This window comes from Vespula vulgaris, chromosome 15, assembly GCF_905475345.1.
Source record: "Vespula vulgaris chromosome 15, iyVesVulg1.1, whole genome shotgun sequence".
NCBI lineage: Eukaryota > Metazoa > Arthropoda > Insecta > Hymenoptera > Vespidae > Vespula > Vespula vulgaris.
In genome coordinates, this window is record NC_066600.1 from 2273032 (window position 1) to 2296547 (window position 23516).

A 23516-nucleotide genomic window follows, 5' to 3' on the forward strand; every position below is an offset into this window, starting at 1 on the left:
TACGTAAAAACGGAAATATTTCCCTGGAATACTTTTCCACCTCCGCTTCGACAGGGTAGGCACACCATCCTAAGCAGTAGTAGCAGCAGAAGCAGAAGCAGCAGCAGTAGTAGCAGCAGTATCAGCAGTATCAGCAGTAGCAGCAGTAGCAGTAGGTTCCTCTCTTCTCACCGATTACTCTCCAACAAGAGTCGAGAGCTCGGTGAGATGGTACGGGAATGGGGGGGGAGGTAGAGGAAAAAAGAGAAAGTAAAAAGAGTAAAAGAAAAAAAAAAGAGAAAAGAGAGAAGAGAAGAAGAAGAACAAAAAAAAGAAGGAGAAGAAATTACTTCGGAAATCGATAATACGTTTTCATGAATTTCTCTATCGCCACGAGTATGCGTGGTGGTGTGGGTGGTGTATAGTATGTAGCAGTCTCTCGTAAGTCTCGATTTAGAAAATTTCATCGGCGTCATATTCTCTTGGCTTTGTTTTGCTTTGTTTCTTTTTCTCTCTCTCTTCTCTATCTATCTATCTATCTATCTATCTATCTATCTCGTTTCTTTTTTATTCGAATCTTTCTTTCTCTTTTTTCTCTCTCTCATCTGAAAATCATAGCAATTTCTCTCTCACTCATTAGATATTCTCGCTCTTCGATAATATATATATTTAACTAAACACAACAAATATTTCGAATAATTATAACATACTCGAACGCGATCACGCATCTACGAGGAATGATATAATAATAAAAAAAAAAAAAAAACAAAGAAAAACGTGTAATATTCAGATCGATAATTTATTGCGATTTAAGGATTTGCGATTTGAGGAATTCTATCTTTGCGAAAATTGATCGGGAAAGATCATCGTCTTTTCTTTCGAGTTAAATTCGCTTAGTCGTGGCGGATGGGGAAGGTAAAAGTTAAATAGGGGATTCTCTTACTGTGGAATTTATTATTAAAAGGTTGAGGAGGATATCCGGAGTGTACCTTTGACTATCTCTCTCCCTCTCTTTCTCTTTCTCTTTCTTTTACAAAAGGAGTTCCTTTGTTTTCGATTGATTCGCTTAAGTTCGGGGTGATATCGTCGAAGTCAAGTTAAAGCCAAGGCAATCTACTTTTCGCGGCTGGCTAGTTGGTGAGCGAGAGAGAAGGAACATTAGTAAGATAAACAGAGAGAGAGAGAGAGAGAGAGAAAGTCTATCGTTCGCGGGCAGAGAAGAGCGTGCGCCGGATTAATTAAAATCTCGAGCGTGCCACCGATTAATCAAGGGTACTCGATGCTCTGAACAGCTTCGTAACAGCAATTAATAATGTACCGTGTGGTTTGCGTTTTCTAGAGCCGACCGAGATTTGTTCTTCGCTTCGAGATTCGAGACTTTGTTAAACTTACATACTACAAAATCGAAATAGCATGTATATTCTATAACCCTTTATTTCGTACCAACTCGTTTTTAGTTCCTTTGGAATGGAATATTTTTTGTTTCTTTTGCTTTCTTTTTTTTTAAATATATTTTGTTCCTTCTTACAAAATAGATATTACGTTAGATAAAAAAGACAGTGATTAATTTTTGTTTATAATTAGATATTAAATAATTGGATAATTGTTTCTGATTGTAGATAATGATATAATTAGAAATCAGATATTATTATAATGAAGAAATATTAATAATAATAATAGTAATAATAATAATAATAATAATAATAATAATAATAATAATAATAATAATAATAATAATAACAACAATATATAGTTATATATATATATATCTTACTCTCTTTCTCTCCCTCCTTCTCTCTCTCTCTATATCATTATCTATCTAAGAAAAAATAATTAGGATAATATCTAATTTGTAATTGTAATTATTTCGAGATAGACAGATAGATAAATAGATTTTACATTACGTAGGATAAATAATTACAATAATGTATATCCAATTAGTAATTGTAAACACTTGTATAGGTATAAGAAAAATCACTTTACAATTACAAATATATATACAAATATATAGACATAACATTGTTACGTAATAGAAATATGATAATAATATAGATGTAAAGTTGAATAATTATTCCGAGCGAGATGAGAAGTGGGGAGTGGAGGGAGAGAAAGAGAGAAAGAAATGAGTACAGTAAGGGTAAAGTAAGGATGGGGGTAAGATCGAATCGCCTAATCACGAAATTCATTAAGAGTTTGTAGGACGATTTGAAAAGGGCTAAGCAAAGACGACGTTACATCGTAGTGTAGGAGAAGGAGAGAGGAGAACGGTTGACGGATCGTAACGTGGGACGACACGCTTTTCGAGCACCTGACCGTTTCACACGGCGCATTTAGCGCTCTTCGGTATTAATTTAACATCTACCGACAGCCGTCCGACGCGTTGCTCCACGGCTCCTCGGTTAAAATAATAAGCGAGCCGCGACAGAGCGCCGGAAGAGTAGTCCGTAAACCCCTTTGGGAACACACCGAATGTTATTACGTTATTTCCACGCTTAATCGACGATTACGAAACTTTTCTCGCTTCTATATCGTCACCTTTCCTTCATTCATATCATTTTTATATTTGGTATGTAGATATATTTATCTAATTTTCTCTCCTTCTCTTTTCTTTCATTTATTCATTTATTTCTTTTTTTTTTTTTTTTTTTAATGTTTTCTTTAAGAAACGCGAACGACGTTGAACGACGATGCGATTAAGATATATCGCTAGCTTCGGATCGATCGGAGCATTATTTTTTTTTATGAATAATAATATATTTTAAACTTCTTTCTGTATACATGTATTTTTTTCTTTTTTCATTATATTAAGTAATAGTTTTTTTCGAAGTGATAAATACTACGATCGAATAGTGATCAGATAGATCTTTTTTTTTTTTCATATATATTAGCTTTTATGTTAGAATGATATTAAAGTACGCGGAACAATTTTTTTTAATCTATCAAACGTGATCGTATTTTTTTACTTTTCTTAAAATAATTGAACTGATAAGAACGAACGATTAATAAAACTTAAGAATATACAAATTAATTAATGGTAATATATACGACATATAATGTTTTTAAATGTTTATCGGACTTCTATAGGACGATTTATGCGTAGATAGATCCGCACGTGTGTATAGGTGACATTGAATATATATTTATTTAGCTTTCTCTTATTCATAGAATTTGTCGTCGAGCTTTGTTTACGATTCGATACTTTGTATAAAACTTCTTGATATCAATCGTGCCAGTTCAGTTAGTGTTTACGATTCAAGGAGGAAACAGGGTCAAGAGATAGCAGATGTAACGAGTCAGTCGTCGTAGAAGGCAGCTTTAGCATGTTCGAAGTTATGGCGTAAGGAATGATCAACGTTAATATTCGTTAATAATTACTCGTTGTATCGACGATATTTTATTGCCTTTGTAACCATTAATTATAGCTGACCAACGGCACACGTTCTTGCTCGAACGTTGAAGCAACAATTATAACTGAACCGTACATCTATAATAATTAATGATCAGAGACCGCCATTAGGATTAAATAATATAACCTCTTGCGCAATTATTATTACTACTGTCGATTATTAAGTTATAATCAGATTATAACTATAATATAATATAGGTACATCATGAAAGTTCTTTCCCCAAACGAAACGTTTATTTAATTAATCAAAGAAAAAATACGATCTTTTAATTTTAATTTGTTACATTTTATTCGTTAAATCCAACGAATTTATTATACCGTCGACTAATATTTGAATTATTCTATCACTTTGGTAAACTCGAACAGCACAATTTACTCTCATATGTATTTATTTTCGACATCGTTTAACCACATCGATTCGCTTGGAATAATAAAGAACGATAAGGTTCTTATATATTCCATATAGGTATATTCGCCGTGTAACAGCTCTACCTTTTCGCACCTGGATGGTTCACATTAACTTCTTTCTCCGATTGGCTGGATTCTCTCTCTCGAAGGAACACAAACGATATTATATTTGCGAACACTCCAACGAACATTATTAATTCTCGCTCGGTTTATCGATTTTTACATTTCGTACATACGTTCCTCGTATTACCGACATTATCTTAGAGATAAGAGAAATGTCACTTGATTCTTTCGCCGGATAATCATTTAGAATAGAAATTTCCTTTACACGTTATTAATAATTAAAATATAATTATATAATATATATATTTACAGAGAATATTTAAGTATACTTCGACCTCGAAAGTATCAATGTTATAAAACAGCGTAGTTTTCCAAGAAATGAAGTGCGTGTCCTGAGCACACGTGTTTGTTTATAACGATACATAAATATTCTTATTTTATTTTGTTCAATTTTTGTTTTGTTTTGTTTCCTCTTCTTCTTCTTCTACTTTTGCTTTTTTTTCTTTTGAAAGTCGTAACTCAAATTTCACGTTTAGTTTATAAGCAAGAGGAACGCTTCGCTGATATTTTTTTCTTGTTGCTTTTTCACGACGCGAGATCGTAGCGATTAAGAAGACGTAGAGACGGAAGGGGAAGAGGTCGACGATCGTCCGAACGCATATAATTAGTGCAACGAGCGTGCCTAGCGAAGACTAATTTCGCCATCGTGTCCATCAGCTTCACCGGTCTTTCAAATTGCCTGCTCGTAGGCAACGAAATAATCAACGAGTTATTTGTCAATATGATTCTTCGAAGTAATCTATTAAACGTGGTCGAAAATATAACAAGAATTTTGAATACGTATGTACATAGGTATATAATGATTTAGATATTAGAAACGTTATATAACTTTTAATCAAAGATTCATAATGCTTTTAGATTATGATTAATTGATATTAAGTTTATTAATATTTAGTTGATCGTTGAGAAATTTGACGGTGATCGATATTAGATTTATTAGACGTGACAAGAATTTCAAATACGTGTACATAGATGTTATAACGACTTAGGATATTTATTGTACGTATTAGAAATGATATACAAGTACTAGCCAAAAATTTAATCCAATTCAAAATGTTTTCAAATGGTAATTGATTAATTTCAAATTTATTAGAATTAATTGACATCGAGGAATTTGATGGTAATAGAAATTAAATTTATTAAACGTGACAAGAATTTGAAATACACGTACGATGACTTAGAATATTTATTTTAGATATTAAAAAGCGATATAAAATCTTAGCTAAAGATTTAATTCGATTAAAAATAATTTTAGATTATAACTAATCGATTTTTATTATAATTTAGTCCAAGTCTGGAACTGACACTGATAGTGTTATTGCAATTAGAATTTATCTAGACTATAGTTAGGACGATGTGTATATATATATATATATATAAAATTTTTGAGGATCTGGAGGATGCGCAGCTGTTCAAAAAGCATTCGTTCTATGTAGAACATAATTTTTCTCAGCATCTTCCATGGTCCCAGATGCTACTGTACGCTGGCAAATGGAACCAGCCAATCGACACCCTTGCAAGCTTAGAAATAATTCAGGAACGATAAGAGCTCGTGGTAGCAGTTACTGTTAACGTTCCTTCTTCTTCTTCTTCTTCTCCTCATCTTTTTAAATATTTCATCGAAGATGAGAGTAAGGAAGAATATACATCGTAAATCTGTCTCGATCGAAAAGATAACACGAAATTGATGAATATCGTTTATTCACTCGCGTTAGAACGTTCTTTTCTTTCTTTTTTTTTTTATTTTTCTTTTCTTTAAATATATCTATATTTAAAAAAAATTAATTATGCGAAATTACAAACAGCCAAAGATTACAGATGAATGAATTTTAATTAAACAATGAAAGAAATCAAAAACGAATATTTAAAAATGTATTTCTAATACTTATCCTTTTCTCTCTCTCTCTCTCTCTCTCTCTCTCTCTCTCTCTCTCTATATATATATATATATATATATATATATATATGTATATAAGTACTAGTATAATTCGAATCATATGCGAAGTTCTACGATCCAAAATATAAAATAAAAAATCTTTCGATAGGCTTAGACCTCTAATCTTCGTAGCCAGTTTTATATCGAATATTTCCACACGTTAAGTAAGGACTTTTAAATTTATCGCAGGGTCAGGAAAAAAAGATTTTTATACAAAAATTTCTTCCGGCTAATGGAAAAAAAATAATAGGAATTTTTGAGAAATTAGAGATACATTGATTAAGGATTTTATTTTAATAATAAAATAATATGTATATATATATATATTTTCTCTGTATATATTTACTATACATATGTTTATATGTGATATGTTATAGAAGGTGCGTACGCGTGTGTGCAGTCGTTAGGGCCAGTTGCTTGCTGAGAGTAGCTCGAGGGCAGGAGGGAATGACATTTCGGCGCGTTGCACACGCACGTTTTCGTACGTTCGCACCTGCTATTATTTTTGCCGCGTGCTCTCGAGAGTCCCGCTTTACGACGAGAGCTTAACGCGGAGGAGAAGGAGGAGGAGGATGAGGAGGAGGAGGAGGAGGAGGAAGAGAGGAGGAGGAGGAGGAGGATCGATAAGCCAAACTCCTGACCACTTGGGAATCGCCAGTATGACGATGATCGTTAGATTCAACTTTTACGATGTATTATCGCAAGTACGTTATAATCGATGATGAATTAGGAACTTTTTGTTTATTTATTTCTTTATTTAATTTTTTTTTTTATTTATTCGAACGTCTCTTCGACCTTTTCCTTTTTTATTCTTTCTTTTTTTCTTTCCTTCTTTCTTTCTTTCTTTCTTTTTCTAATCGTTAATAGTAAATACAAAAGTATCGAGAAATATCATTCTATTAGGAGAATCAATGGAGATAATTAATGAATGAATATCATTAACGTAAACGTCGTCAATTAAATCCGATCGGGCATCGAAAGTATAGCGTTTCTCGTTCTACACGATCATGTTAGTTTCCCGTTGCGAACGTTAAATACTCGTTCCTGAATTTTAATCGAGCGTGGAAACGCGTTCGAAACGCGGTTGGAACGTGTGGCCACAACGCACGATTTGGCCACTTAGTCGAGCCGCGAAACGGATTCAATCGGCCGATTTTCATGCGGACGACAGAACGGAATTACGTGGGAACGTTAATCCGCTATTCTGACGGGACTCCGAGTTCGTGGTAAATATCTATCTATGTATGTATGTATATATGTAGATATGTATGTATGTATATATGTATGTATATATTGGGATACACACACACACATACACACGGCGTAGTTACGTGGTGCCAAAGCAAGAAGCTTTTTCCAATCCCGGTGAAATGATTGTTTGGATTCAATGCGCAGTGGCATCTAACAGGTGCCAGTTTTGGTTGTGACTTCCGAATAAGCTGTCAGTATGTAAAGCTCGATTGAAATTTTCTCTTGACGAAGAAGAAATCGTCGTTCGACCCTCATTCTCTTTCTCTCTCTCTCTCTCTCTCTCTTGGATTTATTTTATCGAATGTCGATGTAAAGTATAACGAGCGACAATTTCACACGTAACCAGATACCTTCAAATTTGTCATCATTCATATGTTGTATGTACCTCTCTAATTATAAAAAATCATTTAATTAGATCGAAGAAATTGTTTGTCTATTAATCGTCATACTTGATCGAGAAAGAAGAGAAGAAAATAAAAATGAAAAAGAAAAAGAAAAAGAAACGAAGGAACAAACGAAGGACAAAAGAAGAGAAACAAAATAAAGGAAAAAAATAGGAATCAGGCGACGTATAGAAAGAAACGTAAGCGAGCTAGGTATTATTGGTCAACGGAGACGTTTAATCACCGCACTTGAGTAAAGTAATTACAATCAGACACCCTTGTACTGTGCCACGCGAGACGTGGAGATACTCAAGGGATAAAGGGGGGTTGGGGGAGGAGAAGGAGGTGGAGGAGAAAGGGAGGAAAGGGATGAACGGGGTGATGAGAAAGAGGTTTTGCGGTGGAGACGAGAATAGAGGAGACAACGTTGACTGGAGTCGGGTGCCAAGGGGGTCCCTCGGAATAACGCGGTCTATGATTAGCCGGAGGTGACCAGACCGAGAGCTCAGTCTAACCAACCACCTACGGCTACTACAAACCGACGACATTCTACTATGTTAGAGAGAGAGATAGAGAGAGAGAGAGAGAGAGAGAGAGAGAGAGAGAGTATGAGACAAAGATAGATAGATGGATAGAGAGCTAGACTTGGTCCAAGAGGAGACCCTTTCAATTAATTACCTGCCGTCGCGTTAGTTAACTCGAGATTCATCGTGATCCTCGTCAAGAAGAACCCGGTAGTTACACGAAATTCAGGCAGGCTCGATGTGATTACAACGTGAGTTTACTTGAGCATAGTTACAGGATATATGTATGTATGTATGTATGTATGTAGGTAGGTAGGTAGGTAGGTAGGTAGGTACGTAGGTGTTCTCGTCTCTTGGATTTCGATAGAAAGAGAAACTGAAGAAACTAGAAAGAGAGAGAGAGAGGGAGATTTAATTCATTGACGTGTCTATAAAAAATATTCGTCAACGTTCTCGTTCATTGACGAAGTACTTACTACTAAAGAGATAGATACTACTTAAGTTGAATCGAACTAACGTCTACACTTTTTTGTTCTACTACTTTATTTTTTCGTTTAATTTATTTCAATCGTATCATATATGATTGATATTATTGACTCTCCTTAATTAAATAAAATAAGTATTGCCTAATGCACACGAGATGAATGCGAATCCCCGATTGAACGGCAATAAAGTCGTCGTCGTGGTATTATTATTAGCGTAAAATGGCACGGCTTAACAGGTAATTTAAATCCCATCGAGAAATAAAGGGTACGAACGCGAGAACGTATTTATGTATGTTGTTACATATGCATGTATATACGTACATACGTACGTAAGTACGTATGTATGTAACGTAGATATACGTAGTACCTACCTACGTGCGATCAGATTACTCGGCGAAGCGAGGCTGTATTTGCATAAGTCAGCTTGTCAGTCAGACTGCGTGGCAACTGCACGACCCCCCCGTGCCCTCTCTTGCCCCTGAATCAACCCCGTGTAAGGCAGAACTTGGCTCAACGTGCTCGGGAAACGCCGTGACCACTTGAATATATATGTATATAATATATATATATATGGTTCTTTCTCTTTCTCTCACACATACTTCCTTCAAAGACCGAAATTACTCTTTCTCTTTCAATCTCTCTCTTTCTTTTTTTTTCTCTTTCTCTCTCTCTTTCTTTCCTTTTGGAGTCTTCTCGAGTTTGTAGCAACATCTCTAAGGAAAATTAAACTCGAAGGCAAAGGTGTCAGGCTCTCCTTCGAAAGCGTCGATCGTATTCATTCACGAAGAAATTGTTCCGAAGGATCCGAGCTCGCGGGGACACCCGGTGTGAGCTCGTCGAGAGAGATTCGTGATCGTGTTTCATGAGTATAAAAGAAGGAGGACAGAGAGAGAGAGATGAAATATATGATTCGTTTTACAGAAGGGTTAGCGTTCGTAAATATAAAAACAAACTTCACGAAATATGGATTTCCACTCTTCGTTCTAGCCCTCCTCTCCTCTAATCGCATTCTCAATTTTGATTATCTTAAATATTGTTAGATAAATTTACAATTAATTGTACTTGTCGTAATTAAAAGAGAAAAAGAAAGGAAAGATTAGAGTAAAACGTAGATAAAAAAATTAAGTATGAAATAAGTATCGGAGAAGGAGAAAGAATATACGAAAAGCGTACGAAACTAGGCTCGATTAATCATACTTTCGCAGGGAATTACCCTTCTCTAAGCGAGTGCCGTTCGCCAGGTCGAAGGGCAGTCCTCCGTTCTATGCTTTACCTTCGTGTTCGATTACATCACTCACACGCGAGCCCTCGGCAGACACGTAAATTACGTAAGTCCGTTCTTGCGAATGTACGTGAACTACGAGAGATTACGATATTCTGTGATTGGAATACTCTCTCTCTCTCTCTCTCTCTCTCTCTCTCTCTCTCTCTCTCTCTCTCTCTTTCTCTCTTTTTCTCTGTCTCTTTACAAAAAGAAATTCATCTAAAAGAAAATTTTATTTATCAAAGTATCAATCAAGTTTCTATTCGACTTACAAACTATTCTTAAATAGTAGATGTTAACAAAATATTTGAGTAATAGTCAGACGTGTTTCACGGCATTAAATAGTACTTTGATTAGAAATGAAATGAAACATTACGACATTTGATAATATTAAAAAAATTTCTTTTTTCCTCGTATAAGAATAATATAGTATTCGAAATCGTTAGGTCGATCTTCCAAAGTAACAGAAGTACAGAGACCACTTCCGTTGATTACGTCAATGTGGTAGTAGATAGAAAGGGAGTTAGAGAAAGGGAGCGACGTTTTACTCCCGACATTGAGCGAATGAGAAAGAGAGAAAGAAAGACAGAGAGAGAGAGAGAGAGAAAGAGAGAGTCAGAGAGAGAAAGAGAGAAGAAAAGTTAGGGTGTATAGTAGCGGACATGCGAGTGCCAACACGCCACTCGTAAAAGTGCAACTGCTTTTGGCCCAGACCGATATCACGAATTGTAGACGATTCGTCCAATGGGAAGGCTCAGTGACGGTGTTATTTGTGTGTATAAAGGTGACAAATATACGAGTTGGTTCATTTTTTTACGGGCGTCGATCGTACTGCATACGAATATACGCGTTTCCTTATTATTATCTGTTATCACGAAATTAAATTATTAAAATGTTCTTCTTTCTTTATCCGTTATAAAAGTAAAAAGAAAAAAAGATATATATGTATACTTGTATAAATTGAATTAGAGAAATCTTTTGATACTTAATACATATCTAACCTACGTGTTAGAGAAACGATGAGGAACATTTTCTAAAAAGCAAAATTGAAAGAGATTGCTGAGAGCAGTTTTCTAAGACACGGTAAAAAACGATGAGACATAGATCGTAAAACTAAGGAGATAGAGAAAAGAGACGGGGTAGACGAGGAAGAGTAGGGAGAAAAAAAATCATGAAAGAAACTAGCCGGTTAATAAACGCCAACGCGAAAGACGACGTTCTATTCCTCCGACGTAGATCTTCTCGAAGATTTCTATGCTGTTTGTACACGAAATGGACAACATATGTAACGGCTGTTCACGACTGACCGATCATGCTGTATATCGAGAAACGTTGAAGACAGAGAAAAAGAGAGAGAGAGAGAAAGAGAGAGAGAAAAAAAAGACAGAAAGAGAGAGAGAGAGAGAGAGAGAGAGAGAGACAAGTAGAGGAAGAGAGAAAGATAGAAGAGAAAAAGGAAGTTTGGATGAAAGAAGAGAGAATATTTGCCGAGCCATCCAACTCGTCGTTCGTTTCACCGTCCGCACGATCGCCACGGCCGACAAGGCTCAATCATGTTCCCTCTCTCCTCTTTTCTGGATCCATTCTCCTCGTCTTTCTTGTCTCTCCCCTTCCCTCATCGTTCTCTTCTTCACGACAAGCACGGCAAATACTCTTGGCATCCGAACGCCTCGAGGAAATACCTGGTATCCGAATGGGATCGATGATCCCTTGCACTCGCGAACATACTTCTCCGTGAGATTCGGCATGATTTCGCTCGTTCAAGGTCGAAGAATTCCTCCTTACTTAAATTCGATACGATTCTCAACTTTCCATAATCCCGTCTGTTTTCTTTCTCTTACATCGAAAGATATACAGAAAGATGTTTAGAAAGCGAACGTTTTAAGAGATTTAGGATTTCAACATTTTTAACAAATAGATTATAGATACGCCATTAGACAAATTATTTTGTAATGATATAAATATATATATATATATATATATATATATATATATATATACAAAAACATGTCTACTATATCGTGCTTTAGGAAAGTACTCTTAGCGATTACTAGCTCGATTCATTTTTTTGATCGTTTCATTTTTTTCTTTTTTTTTTTTCTTTTATATATATATATATATATATATATATATATATATATATATATAGTGACGTCTATACCAAGAGGATTTCATTTCCTGGCTTCTCGAGTTAAAGTCTTAGGTGTATCGTCGTACTTACTGGTGAAGGGTAAGTGGAGAGAAGGGAGAGGGTGATAGAAGTAGTATTAAAGAGAGAGAGAGAGAGAGAGAGTGTGTGAGATATATAGATAGATAGATAGATAGATAGACAGATAGAAAGAGATAGAGAGAGAGCAGATATATCCAAGAAAAAAGCTACCTCGAGCTCTATGACACCAATAACAAAAATCATAAACACTCGGACGCTTGATTAAGTCCCTTTTCGCAGAGGATACTTCGAAGGTAGTTTCGAGCGGCCGAGATGAAGATCGTATCACAGCCGAACGACGAGAATCTTCTCAGTTCCATTCCGGCTAATACTCTTGGGAGACATGGCTATGATGTACGTGAGCGTGTGTCACTAAGAAAGAGAGAGAGAGAAAGAGAGAAAAAGATAGAGATAAATGGTACAAGCTATCACGAGTTTATACTACTTCGATTGCCATCTCTAATTACATACGTGATTACGAATGTATTTTATTTAAGTACATCCATCAATAAATATCATTTTAAGAGAGTTCGTATTTAGAAATAAGAATTTGTTTTATCACGAATCTCGTTTAAGTTTTTTTGCGATTTATATAAATTAATTAGTGGATAAATAATAATATAATATTTCTTTGGTTAATACTAAGTATCTATCGTATTATGAATCGAATAATATCGTTAGAATTGTTTAAAGAGTACGTGATACTATTAGAAACTTTTTTTATTATCCTTTTTTTCTCTTCTTTGAGATAGCTAGAAATACTTTTGACACGTAATATATTTTTACAAATTTGTTTTATCATTATCATTAGAATCCTTTCGATAATTGTTGATCAATTATTTGACAAATAATAATATAATTGTTTTCCGAATACTTAAATAAGTTTCAAATGGACCCAACTAATATCTTAGTAAGAACACTACTAAGAACGCGTACTCGATCGGCCTACCGAGAAATTCACCCTCTCGTATAATGTCGTTCCACCGAATACGTGCTCGTACGCTCGAGTGTCTACTTGTCTCGAAAAAGATGAAGAACTCGTCGAGAAGAGGCTACAACGCGGAAACAACGGCATGCATTGTCGTATGGTCGAACGCATACATTAACTTACAGGGTGTTTCATAAAGAGTTTAATTAAAGCGCTTTGAACATTTTGTCGGGATACTGTGTAGAAGGTTTTTTCCTTTTTCTCTCTTTCTCTCTCTCTCTCTCTCTCTCTCACTTTTCTCTTTTATATATACATTTTAGTCAAACATCCTGTATATACCGATCGAGTTGACACAAATTATATTTGCCCTTTCGACAGATATCTCTTAGCAAAAATTAATAGACTTTATTTTATTTCTTTCAAAGAGAAAAAAATAAGCGATCGTAGTTTTATTCGTAAGGAATTAATTCTAGGACGATGGATGATTTGAACGAAAGAAAAACAAAGAAAAGGACAGAAGAGAAAAAATATAGTATTAAAAAAAGATTCACCCAGTATATATATATATATATATATATATATATATATATATGCATACACACATATGTATTTCTCTCTCTCTCTCTCTCTCTCTCTCATTTTTCCTTTTTTTTCTTTTCTTTTTATGGACAGGCGGTTTCCGTCCAAGCTTCTCACGTCGACATGTCGAGCTAGAACTTTGTCGAGCGTGACGACTAGTCGTTGTCGTCTTTGTCCTTCCGATCGTGGCAAAGTACTTGGAAATATTTGCGACACCCCGTACATACATGCTACTCTCTATCTCTTGTACACGCATCGGCACTATAAGTGCAGCAACGAAGGTACTACTACAACCATCATCGGGCCCCATCTCGCTATTGCAGTCATCATACGCTAATAAACGCATGCGCATAACGAATGCAACGTTACGGTACCGCGTGTCGGGGATAATTAGATCGGTCGAAAGAATGATACGGAATTACGCGCTGCCCGATGGCATAAGGTAGATAAGAAACTACGAACGGCAAAGAATTTTCATGCAAGACGTACTTAAAGGTGTTACATGTGTTATATGTGCAGTATGTATCCCTCGGTATACGTACGTATATATGTATATCTGTATATCTGTATATATATATATAGCTCGTAGAAAAATCGTTAGATGATTTCCTTCTATATCTTCTTTTAACCACGTTGAAAAAGTTTCTAAGAGTTCAATGATTACAAGTTAGAACATGTAATTAAAGAAAGATTTATTGATTAGTTTAATTGGACACTCGATTGTCCGATTAATTTCTAATATATGCGAGTACATAGAATACTCTCTTTTATACGTCTGTTATTATTCCTTTTTAGAATAGTACCAATAGAATTGTACAATGGCAAGAGGATGTATCATGTTTGAATGCGGGATAGTGAAAGTGTGAAATTGTAAATTTTAGTATATACCATTTAATGTAATAGTAGAATCGAATTATTTCTTTTTCAGTTAAATTCGATTGATAAGAATCTTATGAACTTTTATAAATGAAATAGAGAGAAAGAGAGAAAGAGAATGATAGAGTTCCTAAACTACTTTGGTGTACACGTTGCTTTTTATCTCGAAAAAGGGCCTCCCCTTTAAAAGGACCTCGTTATCTTATAACGACCACGAACATGCTGGTCTTTGCCTTCAGGAATAGCCACGTAGTGACAGTTATAGTCTTCGTCTCGAGTGCCGTACGTCTCGGCTACTCCAAATGGATAGAAGCAGACTAGAAATAAAGGAACTCTACTAAGTTTCTTTCTCATTCTGTCTCTCTCTCTTTTTCTTTCTTCTGTCTTTTACCAACACTCGTTCTTTCGGTAGGACGAAAAGCAGACCCTATGTAATTTTAATACTAGTAGCTTGATGCGTGTCCTTCTGCGTGATACTTCAAAAAGTTACACGGTATTGCAGTATCACAGGAATATGTCGTTTTCTCCAGATTAAGTCAAGAGGGTGATCTCTCGCTCGAGTGTTTTCTAATGTAAACTTTATATACCGAAAAACTACTTTTTTTTTTCATATGTCTATATATTTTTCTTTATTATTATTTCCAAAAAAAAAAAAGATATTCTTTAGATTGAAACGAACGAAGCTTTTGTCATTGTTAGAAAGATTTAATACGTATTGCGATCGAAAATTTTGCGAAACTTTTATGAAACGACCTGTACCTATGAATTTAAGACTTAAGACTCGTCGTATGAATTTTATTATACTTATGTATAAAGACGAAGAAAGGTGTTGGTAAAACGGAAAGAATTGTAGAACTCGATTTCGTTCGATAAAAATCGCGAGTAGTTGCTTACTTACTTGCTTACATATTCGCTTACTTACATACATATACAGATAGGTATATATACCTATTAAAAGAGAAAGAAATAAGGAAAGAAAGAAAGAAAGAAAGAAAGACAGACAGACAGACAGAGACAGAGATAGAACAAACAGACACCTTCAATAACGAGCATAAAAGATCTTATCTTATCGTGAGATTGCGTTTCGATCGTTCACGTTTGGTGAAAGATCGGAACGGTCACGGCTCGGCGAGGAGACGAACGATATAGATCGGAAGAGATCGGACAAAAATGAACGTATATATAAACGACGTGTTCATTTTCACGACGATTTTTCCGCTGGAGTGAACGCGGATGTGCGACTTCGCATCGCACTCGTTTGCATACGGAGCAATAAATAATGAGTGGAACGGAATACAAATAGAAAGACGTTGGTAGGTATAATAATAGTAGTATTAGTATTAGTTTAGTAATAGTAGTAGTAATATCACAGTAGTAATAGTATTAAAGTAGTAGTATTAACGATAGTAGTAGTAAGGCTTGGTCGCTCGAGTGGCGCCATGTACGCGCGAGCAAATGCGTGTGTAACGTGGATGCATGCATTTCTTTGGTCCTTTATCTCGGTATAGGTGTATATGCGTGCGTGCGCGTCTCTATCTTTCTCTTTGTGTGAATGTATACGTATGTATGTGCGTGAGTGCGCGCGTGTACGTATGAACGTGCGTGTAACAGACTACAAAGCGATCTCACAATGCTGGGAGCCAGCAACGATATACACCTCCGAGAGTTTCCGTTCAAATAGAGCTCTGCGTGTACCGAGTTCGTTCTCAAGGTGCAGGTGTCAACTCTCCTCTCTGCTTCCGGACGAGATTTGTGCCACGACGAACGGACACACCTGCGTTCCTTCTTGCGTTCATATTATCTTGCTCTTTCTTTCTCTCTCTCTCTCTCTCTTTCTTTCTCTCCTTTTATATATATATTTTTCTTTCTCTTTGTTTTTCTTTGTTTCTCTGTTTTTCGTTATTATGGAATAATATGAAATTTGTCGAGTAAAAGTTAGATCGAAATTTTCGTTTGACTTTTGATTATATCGATTTGTATGATAACTATGAAATAATTTTATGCATCATCATATGGAAATTATTTCTAGTATAGTCTGTCTCTTTTCTTTTTCCTTTTCTTTTTATTTTGACTTAAGATAAATTGATGTACGCATTTATAAGTATGAGATAAGTGTATGCGTAACTACGAAGATTATATGTAAATATATATATATATATATATATATATATATATATATATATATATATATATATAGGTATATAATAAACGTATAGTTTATTTCGTTTAATTTAGGATATATTAGTTTGTCTAATAAGTATGTGCATTATAGAAGAGATATATGTAAATTATTGGATGCAATATACGGTTTATATAGATAGTAGGTTATAGCGCATACAAGGTTCATTAATAATTCGACTTATAAGTTAGAAATTTAGAAATACTTCGGAAATAGTTTCGAAAGCTAATGATACAAAACTGTGAGTAGATTATTATCGATTATAACGAGGCAAAATCGAAAGACTATGCTTATTAGAAGAAACGCGGGGCGGACTTTTCGTCGTTGTCCGTCGTTGACGAGAGCATGAAGAAAAACGACAATTAGTTGTGTCTTAACGAGCTTCACTATGTGAAGTACCCACGCGTGTATAAACTTAAAGAGAAGAAGAAATATATATATATATATATAAAGAGAGAGAGGGAGAGAGAGAGAGAGAGAGAGGTAAAGTAGAAGATAGGAACGTCGCTTGAACGAAAAATGTTATTAATAAAATTGATGCCAAGCCGAGTGTCGGGCAACGTCGTTAGCCAAATAATAATCAATGTCTGAGCCTTACTCTGTAACACTCGACGACGACGACGACGACGACGACGACGTAATTAACGAGCTAGATAGAAAGAGAGAGAGACAAAAAGGAGAGAGAGAGAGAGAGAGAGAGAGAGAGAGAGAAAGAGGATAAGACTTAACGCGATAAACGACATTAGATATACAGGTTCTTCCATTAATGAGAAAACGTGTTTTATTAATTACAAAAAATCAGCTTCGTATAACAAATATTTATTCGTTAAATTAATGAATAGCAAAATATTATAAACGATACATAATTATATATATATATATATATATATATATATATATATATATATATATATATATATAAGATAAAAGATTTGAATGATAAATCATTAAAATAATCATGATGATTGTTGACTTAATCTATATATATATATATAATATATGTAATATATATAAATATAAATTGTGGTGAATGAGTTTAATACAGACTCGACAGTCAAGAAGTAGTATTTCTCGTCGTTCGAGCTTAGGGTCTGAGAGTAGTCAGCAAAGCTTTTATGAACCTGTCGTAATACTCCTGGTGGACAATTGCTGACAGGACTAACGAAAGTACAGCTACAAAGAGACTATAGTGTCAATAGCATCGTCGAGAGTTAAATGTTACTGTAGTCCTTTTACCCTCGGTCAAATGAGAATGTTAGAAGGAGGGAGAGAGAAAGAGAAAGAGAAAGAGAGACAGAGAAAGAGAGACAGAGAGAGAGAGAGAGAGAGAGAGAGAGAGAGAGAGAGAAAGCCAGACAGATAGAGGATTCGGCGTGATCACTGATCTAGCTTTTACGATTCATAACTCTATCAATGGGAAAGGAGGGAGTAAGACAAAGAATGTATATGGGCTAGTAGATAGACCCCAGGCATAAACCGTTTATTTATATGTTCTACGAAGTGCTCTGAAACATCTACCCTATGGAATTTATTTATTACATTAGGTGTCTTAGTATCAGTGAGTCGGATGTAAAGTATATATATATATATATATATATATATATATATATATATAAGTAGTCGAGTTATTACATTTTATTTGCATTAACTCGTAGATTGAAAAACAAAAAACAAGTAAATAGTATCATGATTTCGATAAAAGACAAGACAAATACATTGATCGTTCCTTTGTAAAATAGCGATGGATTAGATAAGTCGATTCGAGTACGAATCAAAACGAATTATGTTTTATCGATTGTGTAATTAAATGAAAGGAACATTGATGTTGGAACCTTGACTTATTACGTATTTTCTTCTCTCTTTTTTTCTTTTTTTTTTCATTGAAGCTCTTTTTTCTTTTTTCTTTTTTTATTGTCCTCGAGACGGTAGATTCGAACGAGGACGTTGGTTTTGATCGTAACGCGGCTAACACGGCGTTCCTCGACATATACATATGCGTTGTAGATTACGCATTACGCAATGAAATCTAGTTGTCCGGCCAATGGATCCGCATCCTCTCTTGTCAGATGAGCAGATCCACGTATACCGAACGATGGTTGCGAGCGTGATTCGATGTAACCGGCTCTCTCCTCCGTCTGTCACCGACGGCTCTCTCCTCCGTCGGCCTAACGATGTCCACTTAACGCTAATAATTATTTTCATTGGGGTCCCCGTGTACACGGGACTTCACTCCCCCATCTCTACGGAGCCAACTTCCTGCAGGAACGGATATAAAAATAGAGAGCCGTGTACCGGTACATTCTAGCATTAACTTGTGATAGCAGTCGTGTTATTTCAATTTGTTCTCCACTCACATTCGGGAACATTAGAATCAGAGAGAATTGATTTCATTGGAAGTATTTTTTCTATTTTTTTTTTCCCAATCTATACTCTCCCCCATCTAAATTTACGCAGTTCGATTTCAGTATTATATTGTACTTAGTTAGATACGAATAAGAGTATATTTTGATTGTTATATTAAGAGGTCATTGACATCTCGTTGTATGTACATGTCAGAGATGAGTTTTAATTTATCTTTTTTATTTTCTCTCTCTCTCTCTCTCTCTCTCTCTTTCTCCCTTTTTTTTTAATCATTTTTTTGGATCGCTCGATTCCATCATTTTACTTCTTCTTTTTTTCCCTCCTTGTTCTTCTTCTTCTTCTTCTTCTTTTTTCCTTTCTTTTTCTCTCGTTTACGTCAAAAGAGAAATTGTTTTATATTAGCGTCGCTACGTAACACGTCACTCTTGTCGTATCTAATACAAACACGTTTGATACGTAAAAATAAACGATACTTTCGTGGTAACGTTTAGATTACATCGTTCCTGGTGTTTTAGATCCGTGGCAAAACTTCGACATCGATCGAGAATGTTTAGAGAAAAAGGAACTCGAGAGACTCGAAAAAGTGCTTTCCCGCTTTAGATTTATAAACGATGGCGGGAACGAGCTCGTGTGAACTTCCCACCTCGTTCTTTCGAACGTTTCTTTCGACGCGGATATGTAGTTCGAGTAAACTTTTAAATAGAGAAACAAAAAAATGTTTTTCAAAGTTTTATCTTCTTTATATACATATGTATATAACTATATATATATTTTTTTTCTAAGTGTATTTAAGCTCTGTATATTTAAGAATTCACATATGTACATACACAACGTACGTATGTATATACTTGTGTTCAAGTAATTTTCTCTGAAATAAAGTAAACGAATGTTTGGACTTTCGTTTGATGGTGTTAGTGTTAATTTTGATAGTCACTCTGTACCCCTACGAGTAAGAGAAAGAGAGAGAGAGAGAGAGAGAGAAGGCAATAAAACGCCCTTCGTCTCGTCGGCACGTCCAGGGCGTGAGCCAGAGCCATAAAACTTAGAAACAATTGTCTTTTATCGTTTTGTTGCTATTTAATTTTCTCCTGGATTGGACAGCGAGGACCAATCGGGACAGTTATTTAGGACACCTCCGGACAGGACTACGTCCTAAATAATTTACGAGGATACTATCGGTCGTTCTATTCTCACTTTGTCTTTTGTTACTTTCATTCTCTATGAAAGACCGCTTTTAGATTTGTGGTCAATGTCATTTCTAATGTATTATTATTCAATTCCAGTTATAAGTATATTTGATATTTTATATATATATCTTTTTCTTTTTTAGATATTTTTATATCACTTGATTATGATTTAATTACTATTATTTTCCACGCTTCGCTTTTATTTTTGTTTGTTATATTTCATTAGATTTAAAAAATCATTCTTTCTCCTTTCTCTCCCTCTCCCCCTCTCTCTCTTTTTTTACTCTTTGTCTCTCTTAAAGTTCTTTGAATAAAAAATTTCGGTGGCACGTCGTTTGGTGTAGGTGCTTCTCAAAAATTTTGATTGCCAGCCTCATAAAACTCGCGAAGATTTACGCTGATCATCTCGCTTAGTAGAATCGGAGGCAACAAAAAGATCGAAGGCGGGGTTGCGTCTCTCTGAGAGTTTTTCGATAAAAAAGGCAAGGAAGATGTAATTGGGGTGAGGTGGACTCTCTTGATGAAGAGGACGATGCAACTTGTTTCTCTCTCTCTCTCTCTCTCTTTCTCTCTCTCTTCATTGTTCTTTTCTTTCTCCACTCGTCGTTTTGCACTTTTTCTCAAAGTTCTCTCTTTCTCTTTCTCTCTCTTCCTTTCTCTTTCTGTTCTTCGCAAGAGAAGCAAGTCTCTCTATCATCGTGGCCATGGCAATAAGAGAGGGCTTACGGTTCCCGCCATATATTGTGGCCACATTTTTATTTTGACACTAATAGCCACGTGGTATCGGCTACGAGCATGACTCGAGTCCGTCCGATCGTGCTAATCCCGCCCCGATATTGCTCGTATAAATCCTCGAGAGAGAGAAAAAGAGAGAGAGAGAGAGAGAGAGAGAGAGAGAGAGAGAGAGAGTGAGACTGGACCAAAGTAGAAACTAAGAGCAAAAGAAAGATAGATATATAAATTGGAAAGAGATAGAAAAAGTAGTGTATTCTTTCTCTTTCTCTCTCTTCTTTTGAAAAAACTCGTTTATCAATCCAGATTGTCTATTTTTAATATCTCTATGGAATGTAAAAAGATAGAAACAACACTTGACAAATAATTATCGGATAAAATGAACGAATTAATCATACACTCTTATTTATCATCATTTATTAATCATTATACACTGAATAAAGATAGGTAAATTTTATTTATCGAACCAATACTAATTCTGTCTTTATCTTTATTTTTCAGGTAGGTACCGGATCGGACTTAAGTGAGTTGAGTAAAGGGACCCCGACGTTTCGAGAGCAATAATCGAGCAAATCTGTGAGAATTTTATTGAATCATAGCGTAGTTTTGTTTTATTTTGTAATTTTTCTTATTTTTCCTATCTTCTTCTTTATTTATCTTTTTTTTCTAATCTCTTCTTAAATCCGAGCGAAAGTAGTCGATTCTCGAGTTTGTTGAAATTATCGATATGGTTGATGAAAAATTAGGGGACGAATTTATATTTATTATAAATTTAAATCGTTTTAGAATATTAATATTCAAATTAAAATAATCATTAATTTTGTACGATAATCTAAATGTTATCTAAACGTTGGGATAATCGAGTCGCGAGAAAGGAGAAATGGAGGGACGTTTAATGCTTCATAACCGGTGGCAAAGGCTCGGACAATCGGTCGTTATCATTTCGGATGTTATTCCGAGCGACGACGCCCCCTCGATTCGCCATGGGTGGCACGTTACTGTGAAATGCTACTGCCGTAGATGAGTCTACCAGAAATATGCTCGATCGTAAAACTCTAGCCTTCTCTATCTATCTATATAGATATATCTATCTCATTTTATTCTATACTCTCTGTATCGATATGTTTATCCCGTTTCTTCGATTCATTCTTCGTCGATCTTCGTCTTTAAATTTTTCACTCTTGAATATATATAAAATTGTTTTGTGAAGTTACCGTAGTTAATAATTTAGTTTATAATTAGAAGGTTCCTTTGATTTGATCTTCTTAAAAGAAGAACTCGTTTTTAGAAGTGATAGTTAATAAATTCACAGTGGTTATTTAAAATCTATTTGAAATTCAGAGATAGATTATATTAAAGTATCTATAGATATACGTACATACATAGATCGAATGTTGAGAAGATGTTCGACATAATAATGTTTCTCGAAATAGTACAGAGATTCAGATGAGATCACGTAGGATGAAAATACATTCGTGCTCGTCATTCATCTCGAAATTTGATTAAGAAATGTTATAGTTACTCCGGATAGAAATATCAATTACTCATTTTTAGTCATGCTTATATGTATTTTTAAATTAATTCTTTCATTCGGACATTACAAAAAGATGAATAGAAATGGATAGATAGATAGAGATAGAAAGCAATCGTGTATATTCGTTATTTGTCAGGACGAATTTCAATCTGAATGACGTTAAACTTTGATATCTAGTAGAAAGAAAAGTATAGTGCTCGATCATGTAACATGGAAGAGCAGATTAAGTCGAGGTCAAGTAGATCGTCTTTTATGGACGAGGCGTGTCACCGTGACTTCTCGAACGATTACCGTCCGATACCTTAACCGGTGATTTATCGATTTCGCGAACGAATAACGCGCGAGCTCGAGGGCTAGCGTGGACTTCTAAACGCGTTTAGGATACGTCGTTTAGCGATGGAGACGCTTACTTACTTGTTTCACGAAAATTGATGCCCCTTCTGGCAATAGCTTTGATTTCAACGCCACGAAATCGCCTTTACTCGTATCCGTAACAAATTCAACACATCGATTCTCTGAATTTGTCTAAGTGCGTGTACGTGTGCGTGTACGTGTGCGTTCTCTTTCCGTCATGCACGCGATCTATAGAAAATCTAATAAGTATTGGTTGTTAGGGAATAAATTTTCAAGAGTAACCACGATATACGATGAAACGTGTGGAAAGTGTGAATTCTTGTTTAGATCGTTTTGTTTATTGAGTTGTTGCTCGAGGATAGACATTAATGCGTATTGGCATGTAAGAGATTAGTATTTTAGAACGAACATTTCAATGGAATTGTCGATAATTTTAGGATCGAGCATATATCTCTTCTTTTCAATATCTTTAATTTATTATTTTATTAATCTTTTTTCTTGTTCTTTTCTTTTTTTTTTTGATTATTTATATTAAATATTAAATAGAAAATTAGAACTTTTCATTAAGCAAATTATTTTAGTATTGTCAATAATTCTATCTATAATTTTTTATGACTCATTACAATTTTATTAAGAGATCATTGTTAAAGTATCAGATATACGTAAAGTATTAAGTATTAATATAAAGGTTGAAAATATTTGTATGTGTAAGGGTTGTAAAATTCGTATCTCTTCGGAAACTATAAATTTTCTCACACGAATGCACGTTAATCAAAGTACAAGATTCGTGTATTATTAGCGTTAAAAAATATTTCACC

General features: G+C 35.0%; 1 protein-coding gene across 11 annotated transcripts in view; it reads left to right on the plus strand.

Annotated features, from left to right (window-relative positions):
• LOC127069452 (dachshund homolog 2) overlaps nucleotides 1–23516 on the plus strand; it is a 218104-nt gene that overhangs the window by 48117 nt on the left and 146471 nt on the right. For 7 of the 11 annotated variants that reach the window (XR_007783549.1, XM_051006499.1, XM_051006500.1 and 4 more), the window contains exon 2: nucleotides 21316–21333. The exons of the other annotated variants lie outside the window; for them this stretch is intronic. Coding sequence is in view for 6 of the 7 variants with exons in the window: in XM_051006499.1 (XP_050862456.1) it covers nucleotides 21316–21333 (18 nt within the window). In the remaining variant the exon portion in view is untranslated. The remainder of the gene's footprint in view (nucleotides 1–21315; nucleotides 21334–23516) is intronic. 11 annotated transcript variants of the gene reach the window in all.